Source organism: Melanotaenia boesemani, chromosome 23, assembly GCF_017639745.1.
Source record: "Melanotaenia boesemani isolate fMelBoe1 chromosome 23, fMelBoe1.pri, whole genome shotgun sequence".
Classification (NCBI taxonomy): domain Eukaryota; kingdom Metazoa; phylum Chordata; class Actinopteri; order Atheriniformes; family Melanotaeniidae; genus Melanotaenia; species Melanotaenia boesemani.
Genome location: NC_055704.1, coordinates 9,756,171 through 9,773,212, shown reverse-complemented (window position 1 = coordinate 9,773,212; position 17,042 = coordinate 9,756,171). Strand labels below are relative to the sequence as shown.

Here is a 17,042-nt window from a genome sequence, read left to right as displayed (position 1 = left end):
TAAAAACATTAAGTTAACATAAAACAACTTTCAGGAATACTACATGGAAGAGGAATTTGGTCTACTTTGGTGCCATCTTGTGGCGAAAGTGTAACATTACATGTTTTTTAAAACTGCATGGAAATGTTTTTGTCTTCTTTTGTGAGGATATTTAGTAAAAGCTGATCAGAAAGACCAAAGAGGGATGCTTGGCCACTCATTTGGTACAATGTTAATTTTTATATCCCAGAACTGTAATGCTGCCTGATGTGAAACCTCTGTTTAACCTGCAAATGACTCAGATCTGTTCTATTTATCCTGCCCACACTGCTGGTCAAGGTTTCAAAGTTTCCTTCTCCTCTTTGGGTTACATGAAACACAACAAATATTGACAGGGACTGACAGTTAATCAGTTCAGTGGATTTTAACCTTCAGTTTTCAACTCTACTCTGTTTCCAAAGGGCTCTGCAGATTGACTCTTTCTCTCTCTCCTTGCTTTTCTAAAGTAAAGAAATTCATTTTATGTGTGTGTGAATATGAATGTGTGAGCCCACAGGCTTGGAAACATGAGGCGTCTGTTGTTGCTGCTTCTGGGGCTCCTGATCCTTCATCGGGTTCGATGCTTCGAGTTTGTGATAGACGGAGAATGGGAGGAAGAGGCGGTGAGTTGAAAGTAACTGAAAGGTTTCAGTCTCGGGTGGTTTTTTAATTTTCTTTTTTATTTCCAGTAAAGAAAAAGTGTGAAGAGTTAGATTAGTTCTCTTTTAACTTACAAGAGAACCAAATAAAAAAACATTGTTATCCTGATAAATATTTTAATTCTGATTGTTATTTTTAAGGCATAACTTCCATTTTTAAGATTCGTAACATTTATTGATTTCATGATTGTCATTTTAATTAAAGTGAGTTGAAACTGAGCAACAATTTAAAATAAAAACATTCATTTTCTGTCTTTAAAATATCACAAATCAGTGAATAATACTTATTTATTATTATTTTTTTTATGTTTGTATTTGTCTACATTTTCTTAACGGTTTCTCCAAAACTGTTCAAGCTGTTCATGTTTTAATAACATCAGAAGTTATTCAGGATTTTCTTTCTTCCATCAGTCACATCTTCACAACCATCAAGAAAGGCATAAGGTGAGCTTCATCTGACTCTCATTTTGTGTGTCTTCACAGTACAAATCATTACTACATGTCGCAACATTTTATTGATCTGTATTTTACCGATTACACAAAAAATAAACAAAGCGTCATTAGCAAATTTCACCACTCTGATCAGGATTAGATTCTACATCATCATCATAATAGCAGCAATTTATGATTCATACTCTCACCTCAGGGAGAGGATTTAATTTTGACTTGTATATGTTTTCATTCATATTCCAGAGAGCGACATTGACCAGCTCAGAGGAGGAAGACTTTGAGGTATGACCATCCGTGTTGTTCAAGCCCTCTCCACAGTGACAGAGTCTAACCTTATCTAAAAATCAATATGCTGCTGTTTGAAGAGATCCTCATGACTGACAGGTTATTGACTTTGTTGGCTGTAGATCCTGCTCTGCTTCCCCTTTCTTCATGTTTTATATAAAGTATTTAAGTTTTTTTTGCCCTTGTGTAAAAGTAACAAATCATTTCAATGTGACTTCTTGAGAAAATATTGAATTATATAGAGAATTTTAAATAAATAGGCTTCATTTAGACTGAATCTAGTTTTAAAGAAGAAAAACACAAGGTGAGATTCGGGACACTCATATGACTGGAAAAAAAAGCCAAACTGAATTGTTATTTATGGTTAAAATTTAACTGCACATTAATCTCAGAAACCAGAAAATACATAAATTCATGCCACACCTTTATTCTTTGGCCGTTAATCCAGAGTGAGGCTGTGACAGTCGCTATTGATTTATTGGTGTTTCTTTTTTGCTGGTTTTAGTTGTTTTTATTTGCTTTTTATTTCTGCTTTAAGAGTGTCCCTGTGTCTGTTTCCTTTTTATAAATTAGTTTTTATTGTTGGTCTAGGGTTTTAATGTTTTTATTGTTCTATTTTATTTAATCTTATTATTTTTTGTTTTATTTCTATTTTTTGTGCAGCACTTTTGTCAGCCACGTTGTTGTTTTTAAAATACTTCATAAATAAAGATGGTATGGTATTCCATCAGCTTCCTTTTAATGGTTTGGAAACGGATGACACTGATTATATCAGTTTCTCTGAAGAATCCGAGTCAGTTTCGGCTGAATCCAACATTTTACCTGCTCACCAGTTAATGGTTGTTTGATTCTCCTCTTCATGATGGAAGGAAATTTTATTTATATAGCACCTTTCAGAGATTAAAACCACGAAGTGCTTTACAATAGGAGTAATGAAAATAAGACACATAGTTTTCAGTAGGAGACAGACGTGGACTCAGGCAGCTCAGTCAAACACACTTATTCTGACTTTGTCCTGAAATAAATCCCAGTAAAAAACACACTTGATGATGGTGGCATATGGACACTATTGTACCCCCGCACCATTCCAGGCACTGGCTTCTGCAGCTTCCTTTGATAACAGCATACTGTAGAAGTTCTTTCTCATCTTTGAAATAGAAAAACCCAGATGTCAGTTTTCCTCAAAAGCGACTGTTTCAGGTTCTGTTTTCTGGATGCAGTGACTGACTGTGTTGAATGAAGATGGCTTTCTAATGGACTTCTGACTGAATATGGAGATGTAGATCATAGATCCTGCCTCATTATTGTGTCCTTGGGCAAGACATTTCCCGCAGGGGTAAGAACATATGAGTGGTTAGTGGTGGTTGGAGAGACCGTTGGCAAGGACTGATTCCCATATTTCCATGAGTCTGCCGCAGGCAGCTGTGGCTACACATGTAGTGGTGGTGTATGAATGTGAAGGCAATAATTAATGAAACTATTTTAAAACATTTTTACTGCCTTGAAAAGTGCTAAAGAAACCTAATCCATAATAATAATAATAACTATTATTGTCATGGTTTCTCATGTAGTGCTGCCTAAAGGACTCAAAGGTCATCCAGCAGTGGTTTCTATTCTTGGCTTTTACACACTGAGATTTCCCCACAGTCCCTTTCTGCTCCGTAGATGCCAAAAAGAACAAATTTCTTTCCAGGCTGTCATTTCGAAATCATATTTTGAGCTAGCTGATAATTCTTTGATGGATTTTTGCACAAAGTGGTGAGTTAATACTCAATCTTGTGCAGAAGGATGTTCCTTTTATACTCAGTTCTGACACCCTCACCTGACACCAATCAACTTGTTGATTGTTCAGTTTTCCAGAATGATGTAACTGGACATCTTATAGATATTTCTTTCATTCTTTGCCTGACTTTACGTTTTAGGAGAGCGTTGTACTGAATTTTAAATGGGTTTTTAAATGTAAGTGGTCAGTGAAGACTTACGTTTGTTAAATAAATGTTAGAATGAATTTATCAAGATACAGCTTTATGCTTTTATTTCATTTTGGAAAACTTCCAAACAGTTTTGAAAATGTAGAAATGGTGGTAAAGATCAAGTGAATCCAAAACAAAAAGAAAAAAAAAGAAAAAAGAAAAGAAAAATGACGGAAAATCATTAAAGAAATCCGTCAGTTCTTTATAAAAATCCATCTCTTACATGATCATTTATTATCTTTACAGGCCATCCGCGGAGATGACATCACCGTTAACAGTTACAAGATGGAGAGCCGCATCACGTCACGCTTTGCTCACACCACCGTCAGGAGCTCGGTGGTCAACTCAGGCTCCAAAGCTCAAAGCATTGCCTTCAACGTGCAGATCCCCAAACGTGCTTTTATCTCCAACTTCACCATGTGAGCTAAAAGTCCTTCACTTTCAATAATCTGTTGAACAGAACCGATATCATTCAATTTTTTGGGACTTTTTTTTTCATAGGAATGTGAATGGCATCACATTTGTGGGCTCAGTGAAGAAGAAGACGGTGGCCAGGAACCTGTACGCCCAGGCCAGATCGAGAAACAAGGCGGCGGCCATCGTCAGGTGCTGGACCAGCCTCTTGGATTAAACTCTATCAAACAGCTTAACAGCTACATACAAATGAAATGTCTCTCTGCTTCACAGGGCTAATTCCCAGGACTTGGAGACCTTTAAAACCGAGGTCCATGTTCCTCCTGGCAGTAACATTGAGTTTGAGCTCCATTACCAGGAGATGATGCAAAGGAGGCTGGGCTTCTATGAGCATTCGCTGTACCTGCAGCCTGGGAGGCTGGTGCCACATTTCCAGGTGAGAATATCATAATTTTTACTCGATTCTCTGTCAATATCACCTTGCAATCCCCTCTAATTCCATGTGTTTATAGGTGGACGTGTACATCTTTGAGCCAAAAGGAATTTCCACAGTACAAACACCAAATAACCTTGGAGAGCAGTTTGGAGAGCTTTTTAAAGTAACAACTTCCAAAGATAAGGTAACACTCAGGGACACACCTCCACTAAAGCCACACAGTTAACCGAATTAGATAATTGTGTCATATATTATAATAAGACCACCAGAAGCTAAATTTACCCAGCTCATTTGTCATTTACAGTATATGTTTTATTATGAATTGCCATTTTAAAAACATAGCCATCAACATAAATCCATGGAACACTGTACCTATTTGTCATGCCTCTGCTTGAAATGAGCATATCCATAATTGCAGCTATTTGAAAACCCACAAAAAAGCACCTCACACAAACTTCTATGGATTCTCTCTAATCTTGGCTTCTTGTGGCCATCTTGCCATGTTTCATGTTGGTTTCTGACATTATCAGATTTAAGCTCTCTCCAAAAGGATTTAGCTCACTTTGTGGCACTGGAAAGGAAGCAATCCAGTTTAGTTGTACAGACATTTATTCATTCATTCAAGACTCAGTGCTGGTCAGTTTAAGAGTTCATCTTTCCTTATCAGCCAAAAAAAAAAATCAAGACATTTCAAAAAGAAAAAAAAAAGCATTTTATCATTCTTTTCACTGGAAAAAGGAACTCAAGCAAAGGCAGTTTTTTATATATATAATATTACAGACCATAAATATATATAGACCTGAATATAGAGTAAGATTTTACTTCTTTTTTTTTTTAACAAACAATTATAAGATTGGCTTGCTTCATATTGGTTTGTTTCTTTATTAATTTTCTTGTAATCAGGCGGGTTTTTCATGATGACGTTCAGTTGTGGGCCAACTGATGCCATCTCCTACCGTGTCTGTATCTGTATTTAGGCTTCTGTTTGTTAAAGTTTTCCATGAGAGGAATACCACTGATGGAAAAATGGCAGGAGGTGAATTCTTCTGTATTTTAGAAGTAACTGGAGCTGTGCCATGAAATTAATGGTATTTCCATTACTTTTAAAAGAGAGTTAGCCTTTTAACACCGAGCTTAAAACTCTTCCACCCAAAAAGCAGCTCAGATTAATATTATGCTGAATCAGGGAGTCCTAGACAAACAAACAGATCTTTTGAGTTTGATTTTTTTCCAGTTAGCAGCACAGCAATCCCACACCATGATATAACCTCCACCGTGCTTTACTTTTGGAAATGTGTTTTCTTCTTTGTGTGTTTCATTGTGTTGCCTATAAACAAGCTGTCCACTTTCTATAGACTATCATCTCAGAGTGTTATGTTTATCGGTCTTTATTTCTATGGTGGTGTCTTCCTGGGGTTTCAATCAAGCAATTTTCATACAAAGCAAATTTTCACTAGTTTGTTTAGGCCATATAAATACTCTAAATTAAGTATCCGCAAGTTTAAATGCCAGTAAGTGTGTTTTATGTCATTTTGTGTTTGATTAATTAACTGGTTTTCACCTGGTTAGTTTTCCATTATGCAGAAAACTTTTTTAATGCCATTTTGCAGTCTTGTGCATTCAGACTCAGAAGGCTTTGCAAACTTTCTTTTTTACATTTCTCCCCAGGCTCATGTTGTCTTCAAACCCAGCTTACAACAGCAGAGAAAGTGTAACAACTGCACAGACAGCGCCATAGACGGCGTCTTTACTGTGAAATATGATGTAACCAGAGACAGCAATGCTGGAGAACTGCAGGTCTTACATTACTACTCATCTAATATCAAGTCAAAATAACTTTTTGTTTGTTTATTTTTAACTTAAATCTGAAATACAGATTGAAATCCCTGCTACATAAGCTTCTGATGCTCTCTTCAGGTTTCAGATGGTCACTTTGTTCACTTCTTCGCTCCATCCAACCTCTCTCCTCTTCCTAAAAACATTGTGTTTGTCATTGATGTCAGCGGATCCATGTGGGGGGTCAAGATGAAGCAAGTGAGTGACAGCTGTTTACGTTTGTCCCCTCCAGCAGTTGCTCTGCTCATCATTCTTCCGTCAATCTATAGTTTGTAAAACACTGCCATCTGGTGGTCATTTTCTAAAACGCAACTCCTTCCAGACAGTAGAGGCCATGAAAGCTATTTTGGATGATCTAACCATGGAGGATAACTTCAGCATCATAGACTTCAACCACAATGTGCGCTGTTGGAGTGAAGAGCTTGTTCCTGGCTCATCTATTCAGATTGCAGAGGCCAAGAAATACATCCAGAACATCAAACCCAATGGAGGTAATGATAGATCATTAACATGTAATTAAGTGGGACTGCCATCTTAATCTGATTCTTATGAACATGTGTTCAACATCCAGGCACCAACATCAATGAGGCGCTGGAGAGAGCAGTTAGCATGTTAGTGAAGGCATCCAACCAGGGGCTCATCGACCCTCGTTCTGTCTCCATGATCATTCTGGTGTCTGATGGAGACCCCACTGTTGGTATGAGAGATTTTAGATTGACTACACTGACATATTTAGTTGATGATTGTGTGTGTAAATCAGCTGACCCAACATGGTATACCTCTGCAGGAGAGATTAGGCTCAGCTACATCCAGAAAAATGTGAAGCGAAACATGAGAGAAGAGTTTTCGCTTTTCTCTCTGGGCATCGGCTTCGACGTGGATTATGACTTCCTGGAACGTATTGCTATGGAGAACAGGGGCACGGCTCAAAGGATCTATGCCAACCATGACGCTGCAGAGCAGCTACGGGTACAACAAATCCTGATTTTATTTTTCCTCACTCCCACTCAAGCAAAAATTAAATAAATAAATAAACAACAACAACAACAACAAAAAATCATCTGACACTTTCTCTAATAAAATATTAATTAATAATACAGGAAGAGTTTCATGCATCTTTTGATATTTTACAGTTTTTATAGTCTTTTCTTCTTGTGAAAGATTATTCTTTTTAATAGAAAAATCACAAATATGAAAAACTGAAAAAATGTCTGTTTTTATCCAATTTACTGTAAATCTTTTTGCACTTGTTTTGCTTCTAAAGACTTTTTTGGTAGATTTCATCCCGATTTTTTTGTCAGATACAGCGACTCAAAACATACCTTAAAGATATTCTTTCCAAACTTTTAAAAAGCATTTCTGCTTCATCAGCTATAACAGCAATATTTTAAATTTGTTTAATAAATCCCAAAAATATTACTACATAGATTCATGTAAAAATTGGTTTGTTTATGATTTACATTGCCCACCTTAAAGATTTGCCATTTTCCAGAAGCATTGTGAACAGAACCAAAATTATGAGGTGGAATTTCCTGCTGGAGTTAACATAGATTAACCCTTTATTATGTTTATTTAGATCAAAGATTTCAATAAACACATTTCATAAAAAAAAAAAGTTTATCCAGCATGTTTTGGTCCATGTCGCTGTAAAACCTTTGCTTCTGTCCTTTCTTTCTACAGACATTTTACAGGCAGGTGTCCTCTCCTCTGCTAAGGAGGATCAACATTCAGTTCCCGGAAAATTCGGTCACAGACGTCACCCAGAACCGCTTTGATAAGTACTTCAGCGGCTCGGAGCTGGTGGTGGCCGGGAGGGTGCTACTAGCGGAGAGCAACACACTGACTAGCTTCACCACTGCATCAGCTGTGAGCAAACACACTGTCATGAATGGTTTCAAGCCAAATCATTTAATTCGCCAGATCTGGTATACATCTTCTAACTGGCACTCTTCTCTTCTGCTTCCTTTGTTATTACAGCCATTAAAACAATCCAGATGTTCCAGTGATTCTTAAGCTCTGTCACTTTCTTTTAGACTTCAAAATTGAAATGGAACAATTACAAATATTATTTTCCTTTTTACTCTGTAGGCCAGCCTGGACATCATCTTGGAGACAGTGGCAGATGTGACAGAACTGGACATGGAGCTAGCCAAACAGCAGCACTCATTTACTGGCTTTGCCAGACAGATGTGGGCTTACCTTACCATCAAACAGCTCCTCAGTGAAAGGTGAGTATATGAATGATGAATCCCTAAATATTCAAAAGTCGCCGTGAAGTCAGATTTAATATTCGGTTGTTTTCCCTTATATTCCCCTAATTTACCTATGATAACAAACAAAAAACAACAAAAAACAAAACAAGCAATAAAGTCTGATATTATTTTACTTTTGAGTGTAACGGTAATCTGCTCAGTCACATGCAGTAGTAGCAGGTTTTTATGGGCTTCAGCACCAGTCAGCATCAAAGGATACATAACACCTGGGTGCACTTTTTAATTTCCACTGAGGATGCAAAGTCCTTTTTTCTTTACAGACATACATTTACTGACCGTAATGTCTCGCATAGAGGTTGCAAACAGATATTATGAAAATGTTAATAATAATATCAGGAGCCTTATATGATGAAGTTTAGTTTAAAATAACTTATTTGAAGACTGCTTTCTACAGGTCTCTAGCTCCAACAGCTGTCAAAAAGAGGAAGATCACCGAGCGCATCATGACTCTGGCTGAGGAGCATCAGTTTGTTACTCCACTCACCGCTCTGCTGGTGGAGAGCGAGGACGCCAAAGAGAGGTTGCTGGCTGACTCCCCGAAGGACCCAAAACAAGGCTGCTGTGCAGGTGTTTGACAAAAAGCAGCAATATTACGTTTACAGAAAGTTTAAAGGAAATGAAAATCAACCTCAGAGGAGGCCTCACAAAATAAAGTAAATAGCACATCTTCCAAATTTTTAACATGTAGGAGGGGGAATGATTTCAGGGTCAACAATAAGTGTCCGTGAGCCAGAGAAGTTGGTCTACCAGCCTCCACCCTGGGTCCAGGAGACCACTCCGGCCCCCCCAAGTCAAGTGGAGAAGGGTCCTCAGCAGGTTATCTTAGGTAACAAAAGCATTCACTTTCAGAACATCGTAAACATTTTTCCAGCTGGGATCAGAGCTTAATTTTTAACCAGCTTGTTTCTCATTCAGTGGATAACGACCCTCACTTCATCATCCACCTACCTGCAAGTAACATGGATGTGTGCTTCAACATCGACTCCAAACCTGGTCACATCCTCAACCTGGTGTCAGATGTTGGAACAGGTGCTACATTTACTGTAAATAGGTTAAAAATTCTAGTGTTTCTTCCTTCCCGGCAGCACACTTTAAGTCCAGCATGTGGCATTTTATTTGTCATAGTTAATTGGAAACACAGCTGTACACAAACATGACCAATGCAGTGTCTGCAAACCTAAAGCCAAGTCAGTTTTATTTATGACTATGATAAGTGTTTTGAATCTGGTTTGAAAATTATCTTGCTTAGCAATGCAAAGATCAGCAAGAATGTGTTGTCCTTTAATGAAAAATAGAGAATAGAGGTCCAAACTCATTGGCCTTTGTTTTACAGGGATAAGGTGCACCCTTATTGGGGGGAATCAGAGAGAAATGATCATTAGCCCTAAATCTGAGGTGTTGGGGGTCATTTGGACGACTTAAAATATAAAAAACATCATTTTTTTTTATATCCAAAAGAAAAATGGCACCATATCCTGGAAAAACTGTTTGGTAGGACCAATTGGAAAGAGTGGAATTGAGTCATGTGCATGTCATGTGTGTTTCTAAGATGGGTTGAGACACAGTGAAATGTAGATAAAAACAACATGTAATAACTTGGAAATAATTTAAATTTCACATTTCAATGGGTTTAGATTATGTTAAATGCTGAATTGCTTGTTTTTTTTTATAAATATAAACTCATCTTGAATTTCATGACAGCTATATGTCTTAAAAAGTTGGGGCATGGGCATGTTTATTAGTGTGGCGTGTGATCACATTTTCTTTTCTTTTATCTGATATGGTTCCTAATGATTTCATTAGTAACAGGTCTGAACAGTGCTCAATACTTAAATATGCATTCACACTCTGGTGTGGACCAAGAAACAAACCCTGGTCTGCTTAAAAATTGGAGGTGTCGGTTCACTACAAGTGAACCCTGGTGTGGTGCACTTACAGTGTGAAAGCAAACCACTGAACCAAAGAGAGGAAGAGACATCTGATGCATCCTGGGGCAAGATTTTGGATAGCTCTCTGCCTCTGTGGATACAGGACAGATTCTAATGAAAACCACATTACAGGGATGGGCAGCTTGGGTCCTGCAGGCTTTAGATGTTTCCCTGCTCCAACACACCTGAAGTTGAACTTGAAGTAAGCGCCCTTGTCAAGTTCTACCCAAGCATGTTGATCCATTAATCTGATTCAGGTGTACTCCAACAGGAAACATCCAAAACCTAAAGGAGGATGGGCCTTGAGGACCAATTTTGCCCATTTCTGCTATATTTAACACCAAAGTAAAAACCTCAAGACTGCATAAACTTGGTGCTGCTCCATTACTTACTTGCAATGAATGAGCCATTTTTGGTTGATGAGCTGGATTCGTTTCTTCTGTCTTCTTGGTCGGTGGTCGTTTTGGGGAATATCATCCCTAGCCAGCAGCTGATGTTGTCCCGATGGCTTGAGTTAATTGCACAGTGTGAAAGCAAACTGAACCAAAGGAAGGTGGAAAGTATTTTGGAATTTCCCACCAAATTGAACCGAGTCGCCCAGACTATCCTGGTGTGAGTGTGCCCTTATACTTCAACCCCCTCCATCCTATCCCACTATCAGCGGAGGCTGGGGATCCATGCTGTAGATAAAAATCCTCAAACGTTTAGCATTTTTGATAATTTATTTTTAAACTGTTAAACAAACTGAGCCATATTCTAAAGTGGTGCTTCTGTTAAAGCAAAAAGCATTTTTCCAAAATGTGAATGGCATGAAAGTAGATAATAAAAGACAAAATTAAATACCAACTTTTTATTTCAAATGAAAACAGGTTTCCTTTTATAACAGCATCACGTTTTGTTAAAACTCCATTAGGCAACCAAAATATCCAGTAGGCTACATCTACAGCCTAATGCTGATTAAACATGACATGATCTAATGTTTTTCCCTGTCCTGAAGGTGTCACAGTGAACGGTCAGTTAATCAGCTCCAAGCAACTGAAAAAAAGCAAACTCAACACATACTTTGGCACCATCTCAGTCTACTACCAGCCAGAAGGAGTCAGCGTCACCATCAGCACTAACGACATCACCATGACCGCTGGCAGAAACGACTACTCTTTCACTTGGGAGGCCACAGCTGAAATCACACAGGATGGGTAACAGGAACAGCTTTAACTGCACTCCCTGCCTTGACATGGGTGTCTGTTTGCTTTAACCCTGCGGTTCTGTTTCAGGGTGATGATTTCCATTGTGAAGAACTCCCATGTCACCATCACGGTTAATAATAATATCCGTGTGATGGTGTTGCTTCACCGCGTGTGGAAGAAGCATCCTGTCAACGTTGACTTCCTGGGCATTTACATGCCTAATGAAAATCAGTATTCACCTCTGGTCCATGGACTCATAGGTGGGTGTGTGAAACAGATCTGACAGTAATGCTCTGTCAGTGAATATCAGAGATGGGCTTTAAGGTTCACTCTGCAGAAAAAAAAGCTAAATTTCATGTGTTCATTCAGCCACTGAATCTATTACACTAACTAGTAGGTGAAAACTGAAAAAATGTAATCTTACAGGGCAGTTTTCTAGAGAGCCTGAAGTCAGCATTTACGACATCCACGAAGGAGCTGATCCCCTGAAGAAGGAGGCCACCATGGAGGTGAAGGGCAACAAGCTGCTTGTCACCAGGTACTTCATTGTGCATATAAAAGCAAACTAAACCATTACTTTTTTTTCTATTATTCATTTAGACTAAATCCCTGTTTGCGTGTTTCAGGGGCTGGCAGAAGGACTACCGACGTGACAAGAAGCGTGGCACCAACATCTACTGCTGGTTCATTCACAACAGCGGGAAGGGATTCATTGACGGCCATTACACCCAATATATTGTGCCGAATCTGAACAGCTTCCACCAGATGCCCTGAGCGGCCATGTGCATGTTCCAGTTTCGAGTAATGTTATGGTCAGTAATGTTATGAGAAAAATAAGCATTTAAAAAGCAGATGAACGTTAAAGACAACAGCAGTGATATAAGTCTTACTGGGTTTCGTGATTTTTTGTTTACAAAAACAGTATTTTCCACAAAACAGAAGCCACATTTGTCAAATTTATTTGGATTAAATTTTCATTTGCATGAATATTGTCACAAAATTAAAAAACTAAACAAATTTAACACATTTTTCAAAGTTTCCCTGATTTCTAGGGCAGGTGAATTGTGGGATATGTACAGGTGAATGTCTGGGAATTAACTCTTACACAGTAGAGTCCCTCAGTCTAAAGACTGCCTGATGTTTAAAAAACGTTAAGCTAGCTTCTTTTTAGGCCAGTTTGGAGAAATCCTCATAGGCGATGCCCACTCTCTTCCCTTTCTGATGACCCTATGGAAAAAAAAGATGAAACTTAAAGTATGTCTGCACCAAAACACAAGAATAAGGTATGCATCATTAATGTGTTAAAGTGACTGCAATGTTCCTTATAACTCCGTTCAGGGTTAGAATTTATTAAATTCAGATTTCAAGTTTATTTCAGCTAAATAAATGTAACAGTTGCATCATAAAGATGCACATTTCTTCTACAACAAGCTAAATGCAGCTTTCATTGTTTCCTTATGCCTTTTTTAATCAGAAACGGACTAAAAGTGCCATAAAAAACTAGCCACTTATAAGCTAGCATGCTACATGCTAGCAAGAGAACAAAACAAGAGCAGGGACAAGATCATGGAAAGTGATCCATGTCTGAAGTAACTTAATCCAAGAGTCCAGCCTGTCTCTTACCAAAGCTAAACACATCTTCTCTTTAGAGCAAAGCTTTAGTTGTTCTTTGCTCTTGTAGTGAAGAAATATTCCAATTTGGGTTCCAGATTCTTACCTACACTAATGTCTTTGGGAGTCATAACTGTTAACTAATCTAACAACTAAAAGCTGTGCCCAGAATTATCTCAATCTTACAACTACCATAATGAATTCTGTGATTACTTTGTGATGGATTTTTAAGAAAAAACCAAGAACAAATGAGTACAAGGTCAATCTTTTTTGTTATTAGTTTACATACTGTGATGAATATTAGCAGTTCAATCCAGAACAGTATCAGATGTTTTGGTTTCAGTGCCTGCACAGTTGAAGCAGAACTTAAATCTAACAAACAGGCCCCTCCCTCTCTGCTGTGCTTCAGCAAAGCCCCTACTTGCAGAGGAGGCTGCCCTGCATACATAGATTAATAAATCACATTAAAACTAGTCTTTTCCATACATTATTGTCAGGGCATAAAGACAGTTACAGTAGATACAGTAAAATTCTACAAGTTCTAATTCAAGAGAAAATTTGAACAAATTGTTTCAGCTACTTTTCCAAGCAAAATTATTACTATCTTATGGTTCCAACTTTATATTATTTAATTGTATATTTAAACATTATTATTATAATTATTTTAAATCATATTTTATAATTTCCCTTTGGACATTAATAAAATGTATTTTATTTATGTCATTGTTGAAATATTATCTTTATAATTTCTCGTTTTTGTTTAACAAATTGTGCAACCTGTTGGTTACAGAACCCCTCCTATTACGTGACAAGCATATGGTTTAAGTGAAGAAAAAACAGAATTGAAGGTAGAAATACTTACAGAGTCAAGTGTGAGGGTTGCGCTGAAATGTTTCTCATCGATCCCGTCCAGCAGGGCCTCTGTGTCTCTGTAGGGACCGTTCAGGATCAAAACCCGTTTACCTGCAGCAAGTTTCACAACAAGCTTGATACCATATCCAACAACCTGTAGGAAGCTGCTGTGGGTTAAAAGGGTTGAGTGGTGGCTTACCTGGTGCAGGTATCACCGTTTCCAAGTGATTCTGGTCCAGTTTCAATTTGTCCCCCGAGTCGACCATTTTTACCACTGCAGCATATTTGTCTCGCACTTCCTAGAGCCAGAAATGACCCACAACTATTAACAACAAACATCTTCCTCCTTTACATACTGTTAGCCTACATAAATACATAGCTACCAGGATGACGGCCTTTTTCTTGTGGTATTTCTCTCCCAGCCTCTTGGTGATGATTTTGACTATAATGTTGGGCTGCAGCCAGTAATCAGTTCTGCTCGACTGCTTCTTCCTCTCCTCCATCTGGAGAAAAAAAAGCATCACCCATCTGATGATCAGAACTGATCAGAACAATCACAGCTGACCAAACACGAACACAATCCCAACCTCAATGATCTCCTCCAGAGCAGATTTCTTCTTCTTTTCCCCTCTGAAGTCTGAACTGGAGGATGTGTCTTTCCTTTTGACCGAGGATGATGACGGCGCTGCTTTCAGGGCGCTAGCACCCAGGGCAGAACTAAAGGTGGACACAAAAACACAGTCAGACTCAAAGCTTAAAACACACAGTTTATGCAACCTGCACAAAAATATCCATACCTTGACTTAGAGGTCCCAGCCACAGAGGAGGAGGCCCCCAAGTTGAAAGCAACTGCAAAAAAAAAAGCATGTAAAGGTGAGTGCAAATAAAAGTTCCTTAAAAATACTTTGTTCACGCAAGCAAACGGGACTAACCTTTTTCTTCTTCGCTCTCGCGTTTTAGCTCTGTGTAAACTGAAGCTTCCTACGGAATCAAGCACAAGGAAGAAGTCTTACTTCCATTAAAATTTTGTTTTATTTGGTTTAAATTAAACAGGATCATTTTAGGTTCATCCTGTTGGTACTCACGTCAGTTTCCTTGCCATCGCGACCCCTACGGACCTGCTCCTCAATGAACCTAGCACTCCTCTCCTCATCATCCAGTTCCTGCTTCTTTTTCCTCGCCTGCTCCTCTTGGCGCCGGATGGTCTCCGGGTCGCGATCGATGTACTGGATGTACCAGCCTTTAGGGGTTTCATCAACTTTGCACAAACCTGGAAATGACATTTCCTCAAAATGAAAGATGTACTTTACCTAAACTATGAATAACATCTCATTTGGGTGGCACAAAGGAATTCAGGGCATAGAGACAGTTTAAGCAGGTACAATCATCAAGACGTCCGTCTGACGGTGATGGGGAGGAGTGAATACCAGCTGCATGTGATGATTTGCAAATATCTCAGACCTTACATTTAAATGAAAATAGTGAGAGAAAAAAAGGCATTTGAAATGTTGAGACATCAGCAACTGTATTGTATTTTTGAGACGGCGGCAACAAGATGGGCAAGCTATGTAATGCTAAAACGACAAATAGTTCAAACTGAAAACCAGGACTTGTTGCATCATCATACAAAGAATAAAAAAGATACACAAAGGGACCATCCAGCTTATCATTAGCATCTATAATGGTTCATTAGTGCATGTAACATGAGTAACCTGCAGATCTGAAGGCACCATTTACACTAAACTATATGAAAAGGTTATGGAGCAACAATGCTGCCATCTACAGTGTTTTTTTCAGGGAAGGTTTGGCATATTTTACAAAACAACATTCTGCACATATTACCAAGGCTATGTGGTAAAAAGTTCAGATTTTAAACCAATCTACCTGCAGCTAAACTGTTGTGCTGCTAAGTTAAGCAAGAAAGGGGGAAATATTTTACTTTCCAAAGTACAACATGTCTCTTTTGTTTTCAACACAGGGGTTAACATACCTCTGTCCCAATGTTCTGGAAAATGTTGCTACCAAGTATCAGTTTGGATCTTCAATGTTATATTTGAACCATTTTTTTCTATTAAAATAGAGGGCTCAAATGATTTGTAAATCATTGCATTCTGTTATTTATAATTTTAAGCTTCTACATGCTGAGTTAACTTTGATCAGACTGATGGGATAAGAAAGAGGTTTATTAACCAGAAATTGAAAAAGAGAGATGCTCTCTCTTTTTTTTGGTGAAATTTGTGCAGCAGAAGCTGCAGAAACTGTATGAAAGGATACCTTGATATGGATAGCATTAACAAAAATTAAGAGCCTCACCCTCTCTGCCCAGCCACTTGGTGAAGTCAGTGAGTGTTTCCCACTGTGTGGAGTTCATATGGACGTGCTCTCTGTGACTGATGTATTCATTGTAGACAATATTGTTGTGAACTCTCTTGGTCCCTGTAAAGAGAAAATGTTGGGAACAGAAACTTTCTGAAGGCTGTTTGATGACAGTTTGGATGAACAATTTCTTACCAAAACGTCTTCTAAGCAGCTCCAAGAAGTCACTTTTGAACTCACTGTTTAAAAAAAAAGAGAAAGAAGCAATAATGGGCTCACTATTCTAGCTTTTCTATTTATAAACTCACAGATATACACGACATGATGATAAACTCACTCAGAGAAGTAGTCCATGAACTTGTTTGGGTTTTCTGAGGCCAGGAGCAGCTGCCGCTGGTGGGACTCGGACATGCAGTGACATTTGAAGCCATTCTATCAACAAACAGACCAAAAAATACGGATTTATAACACCACCACCAAAAAAAATCTAATAAAACAGTTTCTCATGAACATCTTACCTCATCACGGCACTGTTTTTGACACATCTGACAATACCACCTTAGCTTCTGGAGCCCTTTGGCTTTTATTCGATTGCTAATCGCTTTGGGGGAGAGGAAATCTGCTTTCCCCATTGCCACAGGTTAAAACAAATAAAAAACACACGATAAGATGCAAAAAGCGGAAAAACACGAGATATTTTCTTAAATATATGCGTCTCAAAAACGAGCATTAACAGGCGATTGAAATAAACAGTTTCCGCGTGCGTAACGTCAAAATCTCACTCATGAGCTTGAAAGCTCGCGA

At 38.4% G+C, this 17,042-nt stretch overlaps 2 protein-coding genes across 2 annotated transcripts; one reads left to right on the top strand and one right to left on the bottom strand.

Annotated features, from left to right (window-relative positions):
• Positions 1-380: 380 nt before the first annotated feature.
• Positions 381-12,271, top strand: itih2 (inter-alpha-trypsin inhibitor heavy chain 2). Its single transcript, XM_041977467.1, has 21 exons — positions 381-641; positions 1,089-1,121; positions 1,371-1,409; positions 3,632-3,804; positions 3,887-3,991; positions 4,073-4,235; positions 4,312-4,419; positions 5,904-6,032; positions 6,153-6,269; positions 6,394-6,562; positions 6,643-6,768; positions 6,859-7,040; positions 7,752-7,937; positions 8,160-8,299; positions 8,739-8,911; positions 9,033-9,170; positions 9,260-9,373; positions 11,270-11,468; positions 11,547-11,719; positions 11,886-11,997; positions 12,086-12,271. Exons 1-21 carry the CDS (start codon positions 546-548, stop codon positions 12,231-12,233), a joined length of 2,823 nt encoding a protein of 940 aa, XP_041833401.1. The 5' UTR covers positions 381-545; the 3' UTR covers positions 12,234-12,271.
• A 102-nt stretch (positions 12,272-12,373) lies between these two features.
• On the bottom strand, positions 12,374-17,033 carry kin (Kin17 DNA and RNA binding protein). The gene is made up of 12 exons (XM_041977463.1): positions 16,757-17,033; positions 16,576-16,670; positions 16,434-16,477; positions 16,236-16,358; positions 15,008-15,192; positions 14,855-14,903; positions 14,720-14,771; positions 14,510-14,639; positions 14,306-14,425; positions 14,122-14,221; positions 13,933-14,033; positions 12,374-12,686 (listed from the first exon to the last, which is right to left on the bottom strand). Exons 1-12 carry the CDS (start codon positions 16,868-16,870, stop codon positions 12,627-12,629), a joined length of 1,173 nt encoding a protein of 390 aa, XP_041833397.1. The 5' UTR covers positions 16,871-17,033; the 3' UTR covers positions 12,374-12,626.
• Between the last annotated feature and the right edge of the window lie 9 nt (positions 17,034-17,042).

What these genes read in the sequence shown, in the direction of transcription:
- kin (XM_041977463.1), bottom strand. Translation starts at nt 16,870, where the DNA reads ATGGGGAAAGCAGATTTCCTCTCCCCCAAAGCGATTAGCAATCGAATA. An exon ending in GCGATGGCAAGGAAACTGAC is followed by an intron (nt 14,904 to 15,007) that starts GTGAGTACCAAC and finishes TTGATTCCGTAG; the next exon opens with GAAGCTTCAGTTTACACAGA. An exon ending in CAACCCTCACACTTGACTCT is followed by an intron (nt 12,687 to 13,932) that starts GTAAGTATTTCT and finishes TTTTTTCCATAG; the next exon opens with GGTCATCAGAAAGGGAAGAG.
- itih2 (XM_041977467.1), top strand. Translation starts at nt 546, where the DNA reads ATGAGGCGTCTGTTGTTGCTGCTTCTGGGGCTCCTGATCCTTCATCGG. An exon ending in AAACAGCTCCTCAGTGAAAG is followed by an intron (nt 8,300 to 8,738) that starts GTGAGTATATGA and finishes TGCTTTCTACAG; the next exon opens with GTCTCTAGCTCCAACAGCTG. An exon ending in GCTGAAATCACACAGGATGG is followed by an intron (nt 11,469 to 11,546) that starts GTAACAGGAACA and finishes GTTCTGTTTCAG; the next exon opens with GGTGATGATTTCCATTGTGA.